The sequence below is a fragment of the Ranitomeya variabilis genome, chromosome 1, assembly GCF_051348905.1.
Source record: "Ranitomeya variabilis isolate aRanVar5 chromosome 1, aRanVar5.hap1, whole genome shotgun sequence".
Lineage (NCBI taxonomy): Eukaryota > Metazoa > Chordata > Amphibia > Anura > Dendrobatidae > Ranitomeya > Ranitomeya variabilis.
The window spans coordinates 564,690,014-564,713,845 of NC_135232.1; the positions used below are offsets into that span (position 1 = coordinate 564,690,014).

General features: G+C 45.8%; 1 protein-coding gene across 2 annotated transcripts in view; it reads left to right on the forward strand.

Moving 5' to 3' along the window:
* The window catches only part of FUT8 (fucosyltransferase 8), a 270,203-nt gene that overhangs the window by 203,355 nt on the left and 43,016 nt on the right, over positions 1-23,832 (forward strand). For both annotated transcript variants that reach the window (XM_077257005.1, XM_077256999.1), the window contains one exon: positions 17,513-17,759. In XM_077257005.1, the coding sequence (XP_077113120.1) occupies positions 17,513-17,759 (247 nt within the window). The remainder of the gene's footprint in view (positions 1-17,512; positions 17,760-23,832) is intronic.

Consider the following 23,832-nt stretch of genomic DNA (forward strand, 5'->3'; position numbering starts at 1 on the left):
CACCACTTAAAAAGATGAGAGGCGTCTGTAATTTACATCATAGGTAGACCTCAACTATGGGAGACAAACTGAGAAAAAAAAAATCCAGAAAATCACATTGTCTGTTTTTTTATCATTTTATTTGCATATTCTGGTGGAAAATAAGTATTTGGTCAGAAACAAAATTTCATCTCAATACTTTGTAATATATCCTTTGTTGGCAATGACAGAGGTCAAACGTTTTCTGTAAGTCTTCACAAGGTTGCCACACACTGTTGTTGGTATGTTGGCCCATTCCTCCATGCAGATCTCCTCTAGAGCAGTGATGTTTTTGGCTTTTCGCTTGGCAACACGGACTTTCAACTCCCTCCAAAGGTTTTCTATAGGGTTGAGATCTGGAGACTGGCTAGGCCACTCCAGGACCTTGAAATGCTTCTTACGAAGCCACTCCTTCGTTGCCCTGGCGGTGTGCTTTGGATCATTGTCATGTTGAAAGACCCAGCCACGTTTCATCTTCAATGCCCTTGCTGATGGAAGGAGGTTTGCACTCAAAATCTCACGATACATGGCCCCATTCATTCTTTCATGTACCCGGATCAGTCGTCCTGGCCCCTTTGCAGAGAAACAGCCCCAAAGCATGATGTTTCCACCACCATGCTTTACAGTAGGTATGGTGTTTGATTGATGCAACTCAGTATTCTTTTTCCTCCAAACACGACAAGTTGTGTTTCTACCAAACAGTTCCAGTTTGGTTTCATCAGACCATAGGACATTCTCCCAAAACTCCTCTGGATCATCCAAATGCTCTCTAGCAAACTTCAGACGGGCCCGGACATGTACTGGCTTAAGCAGTGGGACACGTCTGGCACTGCAGGATCTGAGTCCATGGTGGCGTAGTGTGTTACTTATGGTAGGCCTTGTTACATTGGTCCCAGCTCTCTGCAGTTCATTCACTAGGTCTTCCCGCGTGGTTCTAGGATTTTTGCTCACCGTTCTTGTGATCATTCTGACCCCACGGGGTGGGATTTTGCGTGGAGCCCCAGATCGAGGGAGATTATCAGTGGTCTTGAATGTCTTCCATTTTCTAATTATTGCTCCCACTGTTGATTTCTTCACTCCAAGCTGGTTGGCTATTGCAGATTCAGTCTTCCCAGCCTGGTGCAGGGCTACAATTTTGTTTCTAGTGTCCTTTGACAGCTCTTTGGTCTTCACCATAGTGGAGTTTGGAGTCAGACTGTTTGAGGGTGTGCACAGGTGTCTTTTTATACTGATAACAAGTTTAAACAGGTGCCATTACTACAGGTAATGAGTGGAGGAAAGAGGAGACTCTTAAAGAAGAAGTTACAGGTCTGTGAGAGCCAGAAATCTTGATTGTTTGTTTCTGACCAAATACTTATTTTCCACCAGAATATGCAAATAAAATGATAAAAAAACAGACAATGTGATTTTCTGGATTTTTTTTTCTCAGTTTGTCTCCCATAGTTGAGGTCTACCTATGATGTAAATTACAGACGCCCCTCATCTTTTTAAGTGGTGGAACTTGCACTATTGCTGAATGACTAAATACTTTTTTGCCCCACTGTGTGTGTGTGTGTGTGTGTATATATATATATATAAAGAGAGTGTGTTGCAGCCAAAGTGCACTTGCACCTGCATATTCATGTAACTATATAGGTGGTGGTCTGGCTAATTTCTATATTTTCAGCCTTTAGTTTGGACATGTAATTGGCTCTCCGTAACAGATTGCTTTTCTTACCCATTGGCATCATGTCAGGGTTTTCTTTTTGTTTGTGTGATTATTTGATGTATTTTTCTCTCGCCAGTCTTTGCTTTGTGGGTGAATAGCGTACCAGTGACACGGGGAGTATAACATTCATTTATACTTTTAGGCTTTGTTTCACAGTCAGATTTATTGCCTCAGAATCAATGAGCAAACAAATGGCCTCCACTTACCGCGCTATTCTTACGTGTTTGCTTTGGCTATCTGCTGCCAGTTTGGGTCATGTCCTAGTTTTTGTGTATTCTCTTAACATAATGCAGCGTGGCAGCAACGACCATTGCATCTGTTATGTGACACAGTTCACTCTCCACAGGTCATTTAAGACTCTTATCTTATTTTGTGTCATTTGAGATTTAGGACAGAAGTTATTAACGTACAACTGATTAAGGCTTAAATTAATTTACTACCTGGCGTCTAAAGAATATCGAGTGCAGCCAAAGTAAACTGTTTGTTTTGTGATATCGGAGTCATAGGATGATAGATGATTCTGAAACCAAACCAATACTTTATCACTGAAATTTCTGAATTCTCAAGTAATGTTACTAATAACTAAAATATTGCTATGATGCATCTTTTGCTTATCTGAGTCTTCTCTATTGGTCCGACTCATCCCCTGTCCTGGCACTCTTTCCTTCCACAACGCCCTTGTTGCTCTTCTTTTTGACAACGCCCTCGTTCTCTTCCCTTCAACGCTTTCGTGCTCTTCTCCTTGACGACACCTTTGCATTCTTCCCTTTGAGGACGCCTTTGCTCTCTTCCCTTCGACGACACCCTCTTACTCTTCTCCTTGATGATGCCATCTCACTCTTCTCCTCAACGACATCTTCATTAACTTCCCCTCAACTATGCCCTTGCGCTCTTCTCCATGACAACGCCCTTGTGCTCTTCTCCTTGACAACGCCCTCACGCACTTCCTCTCGATGACACCCTCGTGCTCCTCTCCTTGATGACGCCCTCTCACTCTTCTCATCGCGACATCTTCATGCTCTTCCCCTTAACTATGCCCTTGCGCTCTTCTCCATGATGACGCCCTCGCGCTCTTGATGACACCCGCGCGCTCTTCCTCTGAACTATGCCCTTGCGCTCTTCTGCCTTGACAACGCCCTTGCGCTTTCCCTCCTCCCACTCTAAACGTTGCCCTCGTACATCTTCTCGTAACTGACTACTGACTTTTCCCCTGTTACTGATTCATTCTCTTCCATCAGCTCTCTAATTCTCCAGCCTTGTCTCATCTGCTTGTCCACTATTGCTGTATTTCATTGATTACATTTGGACAGTTGTATTTTTTTTTTAAATTCGTTTATTGATTGCAGGATAAAACATACACACATTTGTATTCATCGTTATCCATTAATTACAGAAAATTACCATACATAACCATGTCGAAAGTATTATAAAAGTAATAAACTGTGCATGTTGATCATCAATGTCTTATTTTGAACCTTAACTACATTTACTTCTAATAAAACCTCTAAAACTAACATAGTGCCGCCTGCAGGAGAGTTCTAAATAGATTCCGCCCTGCGAGTAAATAGTGTCTGTATAATCGTACACCCTTTTCTTATGCATATACTAAGTTATTTTGACCTAAATAGTATGGTAGGATGAGTTCCATCTTCCCCAAATCTTCTCAGATTTGGCTGGACAACCTCTATTTTGATACAGCGTTCGCTCTTATGCAACAATTGAATTCACCAAGTCAACCCATGCTCTAAGAGATGGACAAGAGCCTCCCATCCACCGTAGTGCCAACACCTTTCGCGCCATAAACAGTGTCTCCCTCAGAAAAATTCCCGTGTGGTGATCCCAGGCCTCCGCTTCCCATACTCCAAACAAACATACCAGTGGCTCAAGTGGGACAGGGATCGACACCAAGGATGTCAATAGTGTCATCACCTCTCTCCAATATTGAAAAACAACAGGACATTTCCATATCATATGGATAAAATCTGCATCACTGGAGTGACACCTCAAGCAGTCTGATGAATGAAGACGGCCCATTTTAAGACGAGTCGGGGTCAAATAGGAATGATATATGATGTACAGTTGGGACATCCTATTATTGATTGATGGGGAGACCTTAGTTGGAGACTCCAAAATTTCATCCCATTCTTCTCCCATCTGGAAGGAACCTCCCCCATTTCCCCCTAATTGAATCTATGGTAGATCCTTCGCCTATGGATAACAGATAGGTATATAAAGAAGAAATAAGTTCCTGAGGACCCTGCGAATTAAGAATTCCTATTAACGGTAAAGCTGAAATAGCTCGACCTGTACCCATATTCCGTACATGTGATTGGAAAGCTGATCTTAATTGTAGGTAGTGGAAAAATTTAGACTTCGGTATGTTATGAGTATTTTGTAATTGTTCAAAGGAGACAAAAATCCCCTGATTATGTATATTACTCACTGTGAGGACACCATACGATATCCAAAATTTGGTAGACGGGTGGCCTAATAATCCCGGAAAATAACCATTATTCCACAACGGCATTTCGGCTGCTATATCGACAAATTTTGTTACTTTTTTAATTTGCCTCCATATTGATCGTGCCAATCGGAGCAGAGGAAGCAAACGAGGAACAGCAATTTTCTCCATCTCTAAAAAACCCAGTGGGCAATCAATTTTAGCTGAATGCAGTATATGGCTTTCAGAGTTAGGAAGAGATTTCCCAGGCATCCACTTATTCATCATTTTAGCCTGCCAGCAAGGTAATATAAATAGAAGTCCGGCAAGGCCGCCCCACCCCCCTGTTTGGGTCTCTGCAGGGTGGATAATTTAAGTTTAGGCCTAGCCTTCCCCCATATGAAATATGTAGTAAGGGAGTTTAGGGTTGCAAAGAAAGATTTAGGTATTGAAACGGCACTGTGCTGAAAACAGTAGCTCAATTTTGGGAGCAATATCATTTTGATCAGGTTGATATGACCAGCCACAGATAGCGGGAGCTTGTCCCAGGTAGCAAATTTAGATTTAACCACGTCCAGTAGTGGATATATATTGAAATGCAAATCTAGGTGACTGCTTTGGGACATATGTATTCCCAGATATTTAAAATTGGAGACAATGGGCAGCAGCAAGAGGGTTTCAAGACATGACATTGGGGTATGGGAGAGAGGCATCAGAGCAGACTTATCCCAATTTATATAGAGACCAGAAAATTTACTAAATTTATCAATCATCGTTATTACTTTTGGTAATGTATCCTCCGTTTGGTCCATAAACACCACCATATCCTCAGCATAAAGACCAATAATATCCACTCGATCAGCAATATGTATCCCTTTAATGTCTACAGAGGACCTCATCCTTATTGCCAAGGCCTCTATTGCCAAGGCAAATAAAGCTGGGGAGAGAGGGCACCCTTGGCGAGTTCCCCTATGCAAAGAAAATGGTGCAGACATAGAGCCGTTCACCACCATACGTGCCCCAGGCTTCGCATATAATGTACCTATCCCTCTCAGAAATTTATTCCCAAATCCATATTTCCGCAGACATGCAATCAAAAAGGACCACTCAAGGGAGTCAAAGGCCTTGGCTGCGTCCAGCGACTCCAATGCCCATTTGTTATCCGGTTCTAGTGAACTACATTGAATGACCGATTGCACCCGTCTGATATTAATAGAAGTATTTTTCCCGGGCATAAAACCCGTTTGATCCGGGTGTATGAGATCTAATATGATCGTATTCAATCTAGTAGCTAGAATTTTAGTAAAAATTTTATAGTCCACATTCACCAAAGAAATTGGTCTATATGATCCACAATCCAGGGGATCCTTCCCTTCCTTCCTGAGCACGATAATATTAGCATCGTAAAACGTTTCGGGCACAGATTCTCCCTCCCATATTCCCTTGAGTACCTTCAGTAATACAGGTGCCAATTTATCACGGTACTTCCTATAAAATTCAATGGGAAATCCATCAGGTCCCAGGGCCTTCCCAGTAGCCATATCTGCTATAGCATGTTCTACCTCTTCCAGGGTAAATTCAGCCTCCATAAGGGCTTGTTGGGAAGGGCTTAGCGAGGGGAATGTTATATCCGATAAATAATCCAAGCATTCATCAACATCAAAACCACTACTAGACTTATATAGCGAAGTATAATAATCATAAAAGCCCTGAAGTATTCCATCAGTAGAGGACACCAATGAGCCATCGGACACCCGGATCTGCAGTATTGTGTTGGAGGCCCCATGCTGGCGCACCAAGAAGGCTAGGAGTGTACTGGCCTGATTCCCCAGCTCAAAATAGGATTGACGAGTGAAAAATAATTTGCGTTTTGACTTAGTGTCTGCATGTTGGGTATATAATCTGTGGGAAGTAAGCCACTCAATTCTATTACTACTGGATTGATTAGCTATATAAGTGGCCTCCGAGTCTATTAATCTTTGCTCTATTTCCTCGTCCTCTCTCGCCGTCACCCTCTTGATATAGGAAATAGTGGAAGATAGGCATCCTCTCAAGTATGCCTTCAAGGTATCCCAAAATAAACCGAGGTTTTGGAGTTCCGAATGTGTTAGAATAAAACTATTCAATTGATCGACTGTCCTATCACTAGAGTCTATTAATTTTAACCAAAAGGGGTTCAATTTCCAGGACCTATTATTGTTATCGAATTGCCCATATTTAAGTTTAAGAATAATTGGGCTATGATCTGAGATCCCCCGATTACCATGTTCAATGCTGTCCACCCGTAATGCCAAACCACCCGACCCAAATATATAGTCTATTCGAGATAGAGACTGCCTAGTAGACGAGTGGCAAGTGTACCCCTTAACTTCTGGATGATGTATTCTCCATAAATCTAGCCACCCGCTACCATCCATAAACAGTGCTAACTGAGAGGGGGGTTGAGGTAAAGCTTCCCCTGATGCTGCGTCGTCTAATCTCAATCTATCCATGGATTGATTCATAACTAAATTAAAGTCTCCCATGCAAATAACATTGGCTTCCGGATATTTTAAGGAGAAGCCCAGAGCCATACGGAGGATTGACATGTTAGCAGGAGGGGGGTTATAGATACACAGCAACACATACTCTCGTGAGTTAATGAATGCATGTACAAAGACGAAACGACCCTCTGGATCACGTCTCGCTTCCTTGGCCTCCCACCTGACCTCCTTATGTATCAGCAGAGAGACCCCTCTTGAGTAGCTAGTGTGGAAGGCATGTAGGGACCATTGTACCCACGGTTTTTGCATACATCGAGCCGTGTCTCTTGTTAAATGTGTCTCTATTAGTGCTACAACATGAGGGTGATGTCTTTTTATCTGCGAAAATACCTTAATTTTCTTTCGAGGGGTTTTAATACCTCGTATGTTCCAGGTCATACATATAATCTCAGCCCCCATGTTTACTTTTGAAGGGAGAATTAATGCATATCATTATTGTTCGGGTGCAGTTCAGCGGCATCACATAGAGCAAAGAGTTAGTATCAGCGGCAACCATATTTAGTAAACAAACAAAACTAGTACATAAAACCAAACTAAGCAAAACTTGAACAGTAGGGGAGTATATTGCCATACTCCCACAGTCAGGTTGAAAAGGGGATACCCTCACTGGATTCAGTGTCCGGTATTGTTGACATTTTCCGCACCCGGACAGAAAGCTCTATTTATATTGCCGTTAGTCAGGGAACCCAGTTTAGGAGTCTTCCACATTCGGCCCCCCGCGAGACCGTAGCCACTCGGTCGCCTCCGCTGGGTCTGTGAAGAATAAGGAGGAGCCCTTATGGACGACACGGAGCCGGGCTGGATAAAGCATGGAGTAGACGATGTTCTTATCTCTAAGTTGTTTCTTGACATCCATAAATCGTGCCCTTTGCTTTTGAAGTTCCATGGAAAAATCTGGAAAAATTATTATGGTAGCATTATCGAATTTAATGAGGCCCTTCTGTCGCGCCAAGCGAAGGATGGCATCTCTGTCTCTACAATTAAGGAGACGTGCCAGGAAAGGTCGTGGTGGAGCTCTAGGTGGAAGAGGTCTTGTCGGGACTCTATGGGCCCTCTCCACCGAGAATGTTGAAGAGAATCCATCTCCCAGGGAAGATTTAAGCCATTCCTCCAGAAATTGCTCGGGCTGCTGACCCTCTGACCACTCCGGGAGACCTATAATTCGGATATTATTGCGGCGCAGTCTATTTTCCAAATCGTCAGCCTTTTGCTTCCAAGCATTTACGGATCCAGCAGCTTTAGTTAGTTTAGCTTCCATAGGGGTGATAGTGTCTTCTATATGAGACACCCTCGTTTCAACCTCCGAAATGCGCTCTCTCATAGCTTGCATGTCATGCCGCAAGCGGCCTACCTCAGTATGCACATCTTCTATTTTCTCCGTAAGAGATGATCTAGTGAGGGAGATAGCCTGCATTAATTGCTCTGATGCCTGTTTAAGAGTCAGTTCATTATCTCCTCCCTCCTCGGTACCATCAGAGGGGCGACCTTTACGCTGGGATGGTGCAGGATTATTTCTAAGGTTGCGCACATTATCATGGGAATCGTCCTTGGCATATTTTTTTAATTTTTCAGCAGCTGCTGCTCCTCTAGGGTGCTGCATGGTGGGTGCACACGAGGAGATCCCACAAAGTGATCACAGAGGTAATTATGGACAAGCTGTAATCCGAGTCCCGTATTATTAAGCCCAAAGCTATGAGTCAAGAGTCCGCTGGGCGGGTAGCTTAAGGTGTCAGGTATATAGAGATAGTCGCTGTAACACACAAGCCGTGCAGTTCCACAGTTACAATAAAGGGAGTAGCAAGAGGGGGGTTAATCCCTGTAATATTATGGCGCTGGCAGAGAAGATGCCCACCCGACAGGGGGGCGCAGGTCCCACTTTCTCAGGGCACACACTGCACCACCCCTACTTCTTCAGGCACACACTCACTCGCCCAGCATCGCTGATAAAATTAGAAGCGCACTATCCCTATCAGTCAGGGTGTGTGCTAAGTTAATGGCCACTGCCCCAGGCACGTACCGCCGTCTGTGTCAGTCCTCACAGCTCCTGCGTGCAGGCACCTCACCGCACTCACCGGCGCCTTCCACCGACGCCGCCTCCAAGATGAAAGGGGCCTGGCTCCAGCAGATAGCAATGCCGTGTCCCGTATGTCCACCCCGCTCCTGCGTGCAGGCACCCCGCTGCTCTCACCAGCGCGGTCAGTCACTCACCACCGCTTCCAAAATGATAGGGGGTCCGGCTCCAGCGGAGAGTGGCGCCGCGTCCTGTATTCCCTGGCGCGCGCTCTGAAAATGGCCGCCGCTGCATGTGGGGGGCCTCCTGCTTGCTTCGGCTCCCGCGGCTCCCGGCTCCACGGATCTCCACAGCGGTCTCCCAGGGGGTCCACAAGGCTCTCTGATGTATGGGGTTCCAATGTGGGTTAGTACCGCTCGGTTACGCTCAGTATTTATGGCAAAATCAGCTCAGGATATATGGAGCTCTCCTAAGATGCTTCTTCCTTCTTCGGCTACATAGCCACGCCCCCCTGGACAGTTGTATTTTAATTTTTTTTTTTTCTGTTACAAAATTAAATTTTATAATTAGGCAGAGTTTGTGGATACAACAAATGTTATTTCTGACAAATTATATTGTTCCTTTGTTGTTTTCTTATTGCAGCTGATAATCAATTCTGTGTTTGTTTTAAGAGTTTTCTGTCCTTGAAAGGCAGGTGTAACAACTCTGCTTGCATCATGGCATGGCCTCTCATCTCTCACACTATCTTACCCACTGCTCCAGGCCATAAGGTGGTTTCTGTTTCTTGCCAGCTCCATATTCTGTGTCTCTGCTCTCTGCATGCTTCCTGGCTGTGTGCATAGGGGGGCGGCGCCTGAACTCTCTGGTTCTTATAGGAATCAGGTGCACCTGTCTAATCTGTTCCTGACCAATAACCAAGAGTCCTCCAGTATTTAGTGCAGCTCCTCCCAGTGGACTGGGCCTGTTCAATGTGTTAGCTCAGTTTGTGTTTTGATTCTGAGTTTGCCAGGCCTTGCTCTGTATTACTCCCTCTCTGGAGGCTTTTCTCTGTGTTCTTGCCTTGATCTTGTTGTCCGCCCTCCAGGAGGCAGAATATCCTGGTCCCTGTGTCTTTGTTCTTGTTCCTTGTTTTGTTCCATTACCTTGTCTGAACTTAGTCTTATCTTGGTCTCCTTGTCTGTGGCTTCCTTCCCTGTTGTGTCTTTCCTTGTGTTCTCAGTCTGCTTATGCTCCGCACTCTTGCCTGCTCTGTACCTTTGTGGCTTTACCTCTGCTCCGAACTCCTGCGGCTCTGCTCCTTTCTACTCTGCTTATCTTCTGCTGCTGCAGTAATCTCTTCCTGCAGCTCCTCTCTGCATTCCTTGCGGTTCTGCTCTGCTTTGTTGCTGCAGAAACCTCTTGCTGCAGCTCCTCTCCACGTTCCTTGTGGCTCCGCTCTTCTTAGCTTCTGCTGCTGCAGTAATCTCTTGCTGCAGCTCCTCTCCACATTCCTTGTGGCTCCGCTCTGCTTAGCTTCTGCTGCTGCAGTAATCTCTTGCTGCAGCTCCTCTCCATATTCCTTGTGGTTCTGCTCTGCTTAGCATTTATTGCTGTGCTATCTCTTGCTGCTCTACCGCTCCTATCCACAGCCTTGCGGTTCTCTTCCTGTCTGTACAGGTCCCAACCTGTTCCTTCTTTCTCCTTTCCTTCTGGCTTGTTTCCGTACCTACAATACCTACAAATATGATACACAAACCAAATAATTTTTATAAAAAGTATATAGTTTGTTTACATAATAATCACAACATTAAATTTAGGGAACAGACCACCAGGTGGCAATAGAGTGCAAGGTTCCATCAGGGGGTATGGATAATAAATATGTACATCAAGTTGATAATAAATTTTAATTAATATAGATATGGAGATGATCACTATTGTTATTTAATTCCATGCAACAAATTAAACATTGATTAGATGTAAGTAAAAGGCTAAATTGCACTCAATATTCACATTTCTCGCTTAAAGTGCATATATCAGGTAAGTACCCAGAATAAAGTGAGCGCCGTGCATAAGTACTATATTGCCCCAAACAATCATAAATAAATAAAGCAATAATAAATATAAAGATGGGGAATAACAAATGGAGTAAAGCCTAATTACTACAAAGCGCACCAAATTAGTGCATCAAACATGATTGTAATAAAGTATATTGTTTCCATGATCTTACATACCCTGGTAATAGACCCGCACGGCCCAACGCGCGTTTCGCTTCAGCTTCGTCAAAGCATGGAATTAAATAACAATAGTGATCATCTCCATATCTATATTTATTAAAATTTATTATCAACTTGATGTACATATTTATTATCCATACCCCCTGATGGAACCTTGCACTCTATTGCCACCTGGTGGTCTGTTCCCTAATTTTAATGTTGTGATTATTATGTAAACAAAAAAACTATATGCTTTTTATAAAAATTCTTCGGTTTGTGTATCATATTTGTAGGTATTGTATGTTCTGACAGATACATGACTGTATATATATATCCGTTTGGTTTATTAACAATTGTTTCCGTACCTGCATCTCCTGTGTGAACAGGTCCCTACCTGTTCCTCCATACTACATATCCGTACCTGCACCTCCAGTGTGAACAGGTCCCTACCTGTTCCTTCATGCACCACATCAACCAGCCCTGTATTCTCTGCCGTGCCTGGCAGCCCTGTGTTCTCTGCCGTGCCTGCCAGCCCTGTGTTCTCTGCCATGCCTGCCAGCCCTGTGTTCTCTGCCGTGCCTGCCAGCTCTGTGTTCTCTGCCGTGCCTGCCAGCCCTGTGTTCTCTGCCGTGCCTGCCAGCCCTGTGTTCTCTGCCGTGCCTGCCAGCCTTGTGTTCTCTGCCGTGCCTGCCAGCCCTGTGTTCTCTGCCGTGCCTGCCAGCCCTGTGTTCTCTGCCGTGCCTGCCAGCCCTGTGTTCTCTGCCGTGCCTGCCAGCCCTGTGTTCTCTGCCGTGCCTGCCAGCCCTGTGTTCTCTGCCATGCCTGCCAGCCCTGTGTTCTCTGCCGTGCCTGCCAGCCCTGTGTTCTCTGCCGTGCCTGTCAGCCCTGTGTTCTCTGCCGTGCCTGCCAGCCCTGTGTTCTCTGCCGTGCCTGCCAGCCCTGTGTTCTCTGCCGTGCCTGCCAGCCCTGTGTTCTCTGCCGTGCCTGCCAGCCCTGTGTTCTCTGCCGTGCCTGCCAGCCCTGTGTTCTCTGCCGTGCCTGCCAGCCCTGTGTTCTCTGCCGTGCCTGCCAGCTCTGTGTTCTCTGCCGTGCCTGCCAGCCCTGTGTTCTCTGCCGTGCCTGCCAGCCCTGTGTTCTCTGCCGTGCCTGCCAGCCCTGTGTTCTCTGCCGTGCCTGCCAGCCCTGTGTTCTCTGCCGTGCCTGCCAGCCCTGTGTTCTCTGCCGTGCCTGCCAGCCCTGTGTTCTCTGCCGTGCCTGCCAGCTCTGTGTTCTCTGCCGTGCCTGCCAGCCCTGTGTTCTCTGCCGTGTCTCTGCCAGCCCTGTGTCTCAGCCGTGCCAGCCTACTCGTCTGAGTTTCAGCCGTGCTCTTCTGCTAGTCCTGCCTGATGCCCGTACCAATCCTGGTGTTCCTGTCTCCCAAGTGGGATTAGCAGCCACAGCCAGACACCACCCTGGAGTAGCACCAGGCAGCTGCCTGCTGCACAAGCCTGACCTCAGCATCAAAGGCTCCAGTGAAAACCCAGGCAGCTGTCATAGTCACGCCCCTTCCAGGGTAGTCTGGTTTGTGGCACAGTGGGGCCACAAACCCCCGAGCTCACGCCCACCAGTCAGGCCGTGAGCGTGACAGCAGGTAAATGTGATAGTGATATAGCTAGATATAGATGTATGCACATTTATTTACGGTATATATAAATATATATGTAATGGCTATATTCATCTTTACAACTATTTTTAATAGTTTCACTGCTTATACAGAAAAAAGCCACTCTGTAAATAGCATATGCATGCATCCATACATTTTCCTACAGGTTTATGTATACAGCTCTTCTGCAGAACCTGCATGTCCTTCCTACTGAAATACATGGAGTTATATTGTGTCTAACAATACAGCACGTAATTGTGACGCAGGTTGGCAAACAGTTGTAGATGCAAGTACTGATAGGTAGAGATGATTGGGAAATCGGGCACGGAATGAAAGAACAAAACAGTCTTTTACATGGACAGGTACAGTAATAAATCATCCCTGATTCATTATTCTTAAACAACTGTAAAAGGATCATATGCTTTCCTTCCTATCTGTAGCCTGGGTTTGCTGCCCTCCCGAATACCTTGAATGCTTTGCCTCCTCTCCAATGACTGTTTACAACCCACTTTTGTATGCCATCTTCAAGGTCTCAAGTTCTTTTCCATCTGTAGGTTTTATGACCCAAACTAACAGAATTATAGCGATCTGGGTTGCTGGTAGTTCGGATTGGTCGGCTCGTAATCGGGCTAAGATTTGCGGCTGTAATATGGATGCTAAAATAAGTCCGTATCTTCGCCATCTGAATTGGGAGAATGCCATGAGCTGTCTTAGCCAAGAACAGAGCTCTCTCAGGTTTATGTCAGGACTGTCGGCTATATAAAGGAATTGCACATACTCTACAACCTCAAAGTGCTAGGAAAATTTTCATCAAGACTATTTAGACATTTACTGTATTTTTCACATAGGAAGTAATGGTAAGTAGGAAAAAATCAGTAGAAAGATGACTGATGGCTTTGAATGCTTAATCTAAAATACTTCATTATTGCATTGCTACTGTGCTTTTCATTTGTGATTTTTTTTTTTCCTTTGTTTATTTTATATACTTTTTTTAATGTTCAGCATTGTGGATGAGTGTTTAGTTTCCTAATATTTTTGGGCATTTATTCAATTGTAATTTATTTGAAAGTCACAAAATTTGAACTCAAATGTTCTTTCGTCCTGTAGTGATTTTATGTACATTTTTATTTTTTGCACCATTTAGTTGAACATGAGACTTCTGCACTAAAAAGTAGTAAAATTAGGTTAAAGAGCACTTTTGATTTTGCGCAAAACTCATGAACATATTGGCATCTGGTAGAGCATGGGGCCCCATAGAAGCATTATGGTCAGGAATATATTGATGTCATTGCCTGAACATAAGTTTGATATCAAAGTTACGTTTTAAGTAAGAAAAAAAATATGCCAGAAAATGATGGAGTAAAGTAGGAAAGTCTCGGAGAAGTAACAATCTTGCCATCATCTTCAGCTGCTTTCAAATAACATTAAGAACAAAGCGTGCAGGGCTGTGTAATGGGACATATGCTGCAGCTTTCATACCATATAGATGGGAAATGAAGAGCTCTTTATTTGCTCCGTCTTCTAACAAAAAGCAGAGCTGATGCGAGTGCTGCCTGTGATCTCCTCCATCAGGATGTCTAAGTAATCGCATCATGTCATGTGGCCTATAAAGCGACCGTACTTATTATTGAGCTTGTGCTAACCTCACTGGTGCCTTAAGACCTCGACTGACCATATTTTCTAGGGATGTAAAAAAGAAGTTTGTTTGTGTTAGTAACTTTGAGAAGATAAAAATCTGAGCAACTTTTGTTGTTTTCATGTCACGATTTGGAAAAAATAAATAATTGGTAATCTTGTAATTTTCTCACTGCCCTCCAAGGCTTTAGACTCTTAACGTCCTGCCCTTTCAGAATAAGTTTTCAGCAGGCTCATTATCATCAGAGGAAGGCTTCCAATGACAGATAACATCTCTATACATGGCTGATAACACAGGATCTACCAATAGCTCAAGACCCCCATTCCAGAGATAAGTGAGGGTCTTCAAGGTGTAGTTCACAGTGATCAGGTATTGAACAAGCTAATTTAAATCTCCTGGTCTATGAATTACATCCTAGGGTACTGAGAGTTAGAGGAAATTGCAGAACCACTTGTCAGAATCTTTGAAAAATCCTGGAGAATAGAAGTCCCAGAAGATTAGAGAAGGGCAAATGTTGTCCCAAGCCAGCGAGCCTTACTTACTAAACAACATGTATGTAAGTACTTGGATAAGAATACAATAATTAACCAGAGCCAGCATGAGTTTATAGCAAACACGTCATGCCAGACTAATCTAATTTCCTTCTATGATGAAATCACTGACTGGGTGGATCAGGGAAATGCGTTAGATATAGTATATCTCGACTTCAGCAAAGAATTTGATAAAGTATCTCATGCTATCCTTATTGAAATAATGACCAATTATGGGATTGACAAGGCTACGGTTAGGTGGATTCACAACTGGCTCAGTGATCGCACTGAAAGAGTGGTAATAAATGGTTGCGCATCCAATTGGAAGAGTATTTCAAGTGGGCTACCACAAGGCTCTGTCCTGGCCCCAGTGTTGTTCAACATTTTTATAAATGATCTAGATAAGGGAACTGAAGTTAAACTAATCGAATGTGCAGACAATGCAAAGCTAGGAGGGATAGCTAACACTAGAAAAGACAGAGTACGGGTTCAGAAGGATCTAGATAAGCTTAAACAATGGGCAGCAACTAATAGAATGATATTTAACAGGGAGAAATGCAGGATTCCACATCTGGGGCAAGAAAAACTAAAATTACATCTACAGAATGGGAGGAATAGAACTAAGCAACAGCAAGTGTGAAAAAGACTTGGCTATACTAATAGATCAGAGACACTACATGAGTCACCAGTGTGATGCATCAGCAAAAGAAGGCAAACACACTTCTAGGATTTATTAAGAGAAGCACAGAGTCTAGATAACGTGAAATAATTATCCCCTCTACTCCTCCTTGGTCAGGCCTCGTCTGGAACACTGTGTCCAGTTCTGGGCTCCACATTTAGAAAAAGCCATTGAAAAACTGAATCAAGTTCAGAGAAGAGCTACCGAGATGGTAAGCGGACTGCAAACTATGTCCTATGAGGAACGGTTAAAAGATCTGGGAATGTTTAGCTTGTTAAAAAGAAGGCTAAGAGGAGACTTAATAGCTGTCTACAAGTATCTGAAGGGTGTCACAGTGTAGAGGGATCATCATTATTCTCATTTGCACATGGAAACACAAGAAGCAATGGAATGAAATGAAAGGGAGAAGATACAGATTAGATATTAGAAAAAACTTTTTGACAGTGAGGATGATCAGTGAGTGGACCAGGCTGCCACGAGAGGTGGGGAGTTCTCCTTCAATGGAAGTCTTCACAGGTTGGACAGACACCTGTCTGAGATGGTATAGTGAATCCGGACATGTGGACCCTGGAGATCCCTTCTAACTCTAACAGTCTAGTGTGAGCGGACCTGGAATAAAGTACGGCTGCTTGCTGTGACCCTGTCATCAGTCCATAGTGGGAGCGGACCTGGAATAAAGTACTGCTGCTTGCTGTGACCCTATCATAAGCCTATGGTGTGAGAGGACCTGGAATAAAGTACAGCTGCTTGCTGTGACCCTGTCATCAGCCCATAGTGGGAGAGGACCTGGAATAAAGTACGGCTGCTTGCTGTGACCCTGTCATCAGCCCATGGTGGAGGAGGACCTGGAATAAAGTACAGCTGCTTGCTGTGACCCTGTCATCAGCCCATAGTGGGAGAGGACCTGGAATAAAGTACGGCTGCTTGCTGTGACCCTGTCATCAGCCCATGGTGGAGGAGGACCTGGAATAAAGTACAGCTGCTTGCTGTGACCCTGTCATCAGCTGTCACTATCCTCGTATATATCAGACACTATATCACAATGCCGGCATGAATCATTGCCGCTGCTCTGTGTGCGGCAGACACTGTGCGGTGTACTATTGGGATACACAGTCTCTGATATTCTGTACAGTCTCTGCCACCTGTTTAGTTCATTGTGGAGATACCCTTCCTGCTTTTCACTTGTGTCATTGGGTTTTCACCTTCCGTTAATTGTCAGTGTTGTTACTTTTTCTGTATTAATAATGGAATTGAATGCTACGTTTGTGCGAGGCTTTAGGTGTTTGTAGCTCCCTGTGTTTTCTACAGTTAGTGTATAGGACATCCCCAGTGTCGTGTGTGCACATTGCACTGATGAGACCTCCCAGCCTATTACATTGTACATGTTTGTCCATCATGTCCAGTATACACCCTAGTGATACAATGAGTGTATCACTCCATGTGCAGCTTGCTCCCTCTGCTGGTCGTTGTTTGGGTCACAAATATATTATTTATCTAAAAAAATCTGTAGTTTGGAAAAGAAAATGTAGGTTTGTGGCACTCTTTCCAAATACCTTTTTTTCATTTTTCTAGTGGTGGAGCTGTATGAAGACTTGTTTTTTTGTGCTTTTTTAGAGTACTAGTTGCATTTTGGTGCTTGGTTTGAACAGTAATTTTGTGCAGACAGGCTCCCTTCATAGGAGTTGTCATTTTCAGAATACTTTTTGCCCATAGGCTCAGGTGCCTGTATAAAAAAAAAAAAAAACAAATTGATCTTCACTTGCCCTCCCAGTGCTGTGTCTGTGTTTAGCTGCAGCGGTGACATGACTTTGACAGCGCTGCAGCCAATCACTGAGTTCATTGTCTCTCCTGCACATTGCACTAGCCAATTATTGGCTGCAGTGCTGTCAGTGTGACACAACTGTTACAGCCAGAGACCAGTAGAGGTAGCATAGAATCAGCCGGAGTAAAGCCCGGTATGATTTTCTGAGTACCTCTTGTGAGATGTTGTGGTTGTGGCCCTACGTGTCCCAGGAACTGTGGCCCTCAGGTGCCTGCATACAGATATCATGGCTGCGCCCATCGGACTGTTCTGCTTTCTCCCATGGTTGACTTTCATGTTCCTTCTCTGCAGGTGAAGCCAATGACAAAGATGTTCAAGTTGTGGAATTGCCCATCGTGGACAGCCTTCACCCGAGACCCCCGTACCTGCCGCTCGGAGTGCCCGAAGATCTGGCGGACCGCCTGATGCGTTTACATGGGGATCCCGCTGTTTGGTGGGTCTCTCAGTTCGTGAAGTATTTGATTCGGCCGCAGCCCTGGCTGGAGAAGGAGATCGAGGAAGCCACCAAGAAGCTGGGCTTCAAGCACCCAGTGATCGGGTGAGTAAGGGGGTCCAGACTGTATGGAGGGTCCTGAGAATGGACCGTACACTGTGTAGTAATGGGGTCCGGACTGTATAGTAAGAGGGTCCCGAGAATGGACCGTACACTGTATAGTAATGGGGGGTCTGGACTGTATAGAGGGTCCCGAGAACAGACCGTACACTGTATAGTAATGGGGGGTCCCAACTGTATAGTAAAAGGGTCCCGAAAATGGACAATACACTTTGTAGTAATGGAGGTACAAACTCAATACAGGTCCCGAGAATGTACCGTAAACTGTATAGTTATGGGGGGTCCTGGGGACTTGCCTTACACTATATAGCAATGGGGGCTCCTGGGGGCGTACCATACACTATATAGCAGTAGGGTCTCAGGGGGATGTTCTATACATTATATAGCATTGGGGGGTCCTGGGGACGTACTATACAGTATATAGCAATGGGAGTCCTGGGGACGTACTATACACTATATAGCAATTTGGGGGTCCTGGGGGCATACTATACAGTATATAGCAATGGGAGTCCTGGGGATGTACTATACAGTATATAGCAATGGGGGCATACTATACACTATATAGCAATGGGGGTCCTGGGGATGTACTATACACTATATAGCAATGGGGGCTCTTGGGGACGTACTATACAGTATATAGCAATGGGGGCTCCTGGGGCGTACTATACACTGTATAGCAATGGGGACTCCCGGGGATGTACTACACAGTATATAGCAATGGGGGCTCCTGGGGGCGTACTATACACTATATAGCAATGGGAGCTCCTGGGGACGTACTATACACTATATAGCAATGGGGGGTCCTGGGGGCCTACTATACAGTATATAGCAATGGGGGTCCTGGGGACGTACTATACACTATATAGCAATGGGAGCTCCTGGGGACGTACTATACACTATATAGCAATGGGGGGTCCTGGGGGCCTACTATACAGTATATAGCAATGGGGGTCCTGGGGACGTACTATACACTATATAGCAATGGGGATCCTGGGGCATACTATACACTCTATAGCAATGGGGACTCCCGGGGATGTACTATACAGTATATAGCAATGGGGGTCCTGGGGACGTACTATACACTATATAGCAATGGGAGCTCCTGGGGACGTACTACACAGTATATAGCAATGGGGGCTCCTGGGGGCGTACTATACACTATATAGCAATGGGAGCTCCTGGGGACGTACTATACACTATATAGCAATGGGGGGTCCTGGGGGCCTACTATACAGTATATAGCAATGGGGGTCCTGGGGACGTACTATACACTATATAGCAATGGGAGCTCCTGGGGACGTACTATACACTATATAGCAATGGGGGGTCCTGGGGGCCTACTATACAGTATATAGCAATGGGGGTCCTGGGGACGTACTATACACTATATAGCAATGGGGGGTCCTGGGGGCATACTATACACTCTATAGCAATGGGGACTCCCGGGGATGTACTATACAGTATATAGCAATGGGGGTCCTGGGGACGTACTATACACTATATAGCAATGGGGGGTCCTGGGGCCTACTATACAGTATATAGCAATGGGGGTCCTGGGGACGTACTATACACTATATAGCAATGGGGGCTCCTGGGGACGTACTATACAGTATATAGCAATGGGGGCTCCTGGGGACGTACTATACACTATATAGCAATGGGGGGGTCCTGGGGGCGTACTATACACTATATAGCAATGGGGGCTCCTGGGGACGTACTATACACTATATAGCAATGGGGGGGTCCTGGGGGCCTACTATACAGTATATAGCAATGGGGATCCTGGGGCATACTATACACTATATAGCAATGGGGGCTCCTGGGGACGTACTATACACTATATAGCAATGGGGGATCCTGGGGGCGTACTATACACTATATAGCAATGGGGGCTCCTGGGGACGTACTATACAGTATATAGCAATGGGGGCTCCTGGGGACGTACTATACACTATATAGCAATGGGGGGGTCCTGGGGGCGTACTATACACTATATAGCAATGGGGGCTCCCGGGGACGTACTATACACTATATAGCAATGGGGGGTCCTGGGGACGTACTATACACTATATGGCAATGGGGGCTCCTGGGAGGTACTATAAAGTATATAGCAATGGGGGCTCCTGGGGGCGTACTATACAGTATATAGCAATGGGGGCTCCTGGGGGCATACTGTACACTATTACACTATATAGCAATGGGGGTCCTGGGGGCATACTATACAGTATATAGCAATGGGGGCTCCTGGGGGCATACTATACACTATATATCAATGGGGGCTCCCTTGGACGTACTGTACACTATATAGCAATGGGTGGTCCTGGGGGCATACTATACAGTTTTATAGCAATGGGGGCTCCTTGGGGCATATTATACACTATATAGCAATGGGGGCTCCCGGGGGCGTACTATACACTATATAGCAATGGGGATCCTGGGGCCTACTGTACAGTATATAGCAATGGGGGCTCCCGGGGACGTACTATACAGTATATAGCAATGGGGGTCCTGGGGACGTACTATACACTATATAGCAATGGGGATCCTTGGGCATATTATACACTATATAGCAATGGGGGCTCCCGGGGACGTACTATACACTATATAGCAATGGGGGGTCCTGGGGCCTACTATACAGTATATAGCAATGGGGGCTCCTGGGGGCATACTATACACTATATAGCAATGGGGGCTCCTGGGGACGTACTATACAGTATATAGCAATAGGGGTCCTGGGGGCGTACTATACACTATATAGCAATGGGGGGTCCTGGGGGCGTACTATACACTATATAGCAATGGGGGTCCTGGGGATGTACTATACACTATATAGCAATGGGGGGTCCTGGGGACGTACTATACAGTATATAGCAATGGGGGCTCCCGGGGACGTACTATACAGTATATAGCAATGGGGGGTCCTGGGGGCGCACTATACAGCAATGGGGACGTACTATACACTATATAGCAATGGGGGCTCCTGGGGGCGTACTACACAGTATATAGCAATGGGGGCTCCTGGGGGCGTACTATACACTATATAGCAATGGGAGCTCCTGGGGACGTACTATACACTATATAGCAATGGGGGGTCCTGGGGGCCTACTATACAGTATATAGCAATGGGGGTCCTGGGGGCATACTATACACTCTATAGCAATGGGGACTCCCGGGGATGTACTATACAGTATATAGCAATGGGGGTCCTGGGGACGTACTATACACTATATAGCAATGGGGGGTCCTGGGGCCTACTATACAGTATATAGCAATGGGGGTCCTGGGGACGTACTATACACTATATAGCAATGGGGGCTCCTGGGGACGTACTATACAGTATATAGCAATGGGGGCTCCTGGGGACGTACTATACACTATATAGCAATGGGGGGGTCCTGGGGGCGTACTATACACTATATAGCAATGGGGGCTCCTGGGGACGTACTATACACTATATAGCAATGGGGGGGTCCTGGGGGCCTACTATACAGTATATAGCAATGGGGATCCTGGGGCATACTATACACTATATAGCAATGGGGGCTCCTGGGGACGTACTATACACTATATAGCAATGGGGGGTCCTGGGGGCGTACTATACACTATATAGCAATGGGGGCTCCTGGGGACGTACTATACAGTATATAGCAATGGGGGCTCCTGGGGACGTACTATACACTATATAGCAATGGGGGGGTCCTGGGGGCGTACTATACACTATATAGCAATGGGGGCTCCCGGGGACGTACTATACACTATATAGCAATGGGGGGTCCTGGGGACGTACTATACACTATATGGCAATGGGGGCTCCTGGGAGGTACTATAAAGTATATAGCAATGGGGGCTCCTGGGGGCGTACTATACAGTATATAGCAATGGGGGCTCCTGGGGGCATACTGTACACTATTACACTATATAGCAATGGGGGTCCTGGGGGCATACTATACAGTATATAGCAATGGGGGCTCCTGGGGGCATACTATACACTATATATCAATGGGGGCTCCCTTGGACGTACTGTACACTATATAGCAATGGGTGGTCCTGGGGGCATACTATACAGTTTTATAGCAATGGGGGCTCCTTGGGGCATATTATACACTATATAGCAATGGGGGCTCCCGGGGGCGTACTATACACTATATAGCAATGGGGATCCTGGGGCCTACTGTACAGTATATAGCAATGGGGGCTCCCGGGGACGTACTATACAGTATATAGCAATGGGGGTCCTGGGGACGTACTATACACTATATAGCAATGGGGATCCTTGGGCATATTATACACTATATAGCAATGGGGGCTCCCGGGGACGTACTATACACTATATAGCAATGGGGGGTCCTGGGGCCTACTATACAGTATATAGCAATGGGGGCTCCTGGGGGCATACTATACACTATATAGCAATGGGGGCTCCTGGGGACGTACTATACAGTATATAGCAATAGGGGTCCTGGGGGCGTACTATACACTATATAGCAATGGGGGGTCCTGGGGGCGTACTATACACTATATAGCAATGGGGGTCCTGGGGATGTACTATACACTATATAGCAATGGGGGGGTCCTGGGGCCTACTATACAGTATATAGCAATGGGGGCTCCCGGGGACGTACTATACAGTATATAGCAATGGGGGGTCCTGGGGGCGCACTATACAGCAATGGGGACGTACTATACACTATATAGCAATGGGGGCTCCTGGGGGAGTACTATACAGTATATAGCAATGGAGGCTCCTGGGGCATACTATACACTATATAGCAATGGGGGCTCCTGGGGACGTACTATACACTATATAGCAATGGGGGCTCCTGGGGCATACTATACACTATATAGCAATGGTGGCTCCTGGGGACGTACTATACACTATATAGCAATGGGGGCTCCTGGGGACGTACTATACACTATATAGCAATGGGGGCTCCTGGGGCCGTACTATACACTATATAGCAATGGGGGCTCCTGGGGCATACTATACACTATATAGCAATGGGGGCTCTCGGGGACGTACTATACACTATATAGCAATGGGGGCTCCTGGGGATGTACTATACAGTATATAGCAATGGGGGCTCCCGGGGACGTACTGTACAGTATATAGCAATGGGGGGTCCTGGGGGCGTACTATACAGCAATGGGGGCGTACTATACACTATATAGCAATGGGGGCTCCTGGGGCATAATATACACTGTATAGCAATGGGGATCCTGGGGGCGTACTATATACTATATAGCAATGGGGGCTCCTGGGGGCATACTATACACAATATAGCAATGGGGGGTCCTGGGGACGTACTATACACTATATAGCAATGGGGATCCTGGGGGCGTACTATACACTATATAGCAATGGGGATCCTGGGGGCGTACTATACACTATATAGCAATGGGGGGTCCTGGGGATGTACTATACACTGTATAGCAATGGGGGCTCCTGGGGACGTACTATACAGTATATAGCAATGGGGGCTCCCGGGGACGTACTGTACAGTATATAGCAATGGGGGGTCCTGGGGGCGTACTATACAGCAATGGGGGCGTACTATACACTATATAGCAATGGGGGCTCCTGGGGCGTAATATACACTGTATAGCAATGGGGATCCTGGGGGCGTACTATATACTATATAGCAATGGGGGCTCCTGGGGGCATACTATACACAATATAGCAATGGGGGGTCCTGGGGACGTACTATACACTATATAGCAATGGGGATCCTGGGGGCGTACTATACACTATATAGCAATGGGGATCCTGGGGGCGTACTATACACTATATAGCAATGGAGGGTCCTGGGGATGTACTATACACTGTATAGCAATGGGGGCTCCTGGGGACATACTATACAGTATATAGCAATGGGGGCTCCTGGGGACATACTATACACTATATAGCAATGGGGATCCTGGGGACGTACTATACACTATATAGCAATGGGGGCCCCTGGGGACGTACTATACACTATATAGCAATGGGGGGTCTTGGGGGCGTACTATACACTATATGGCAATGGGGGCTCCTGGGAGGTACTATAAAGTATATAGCAAT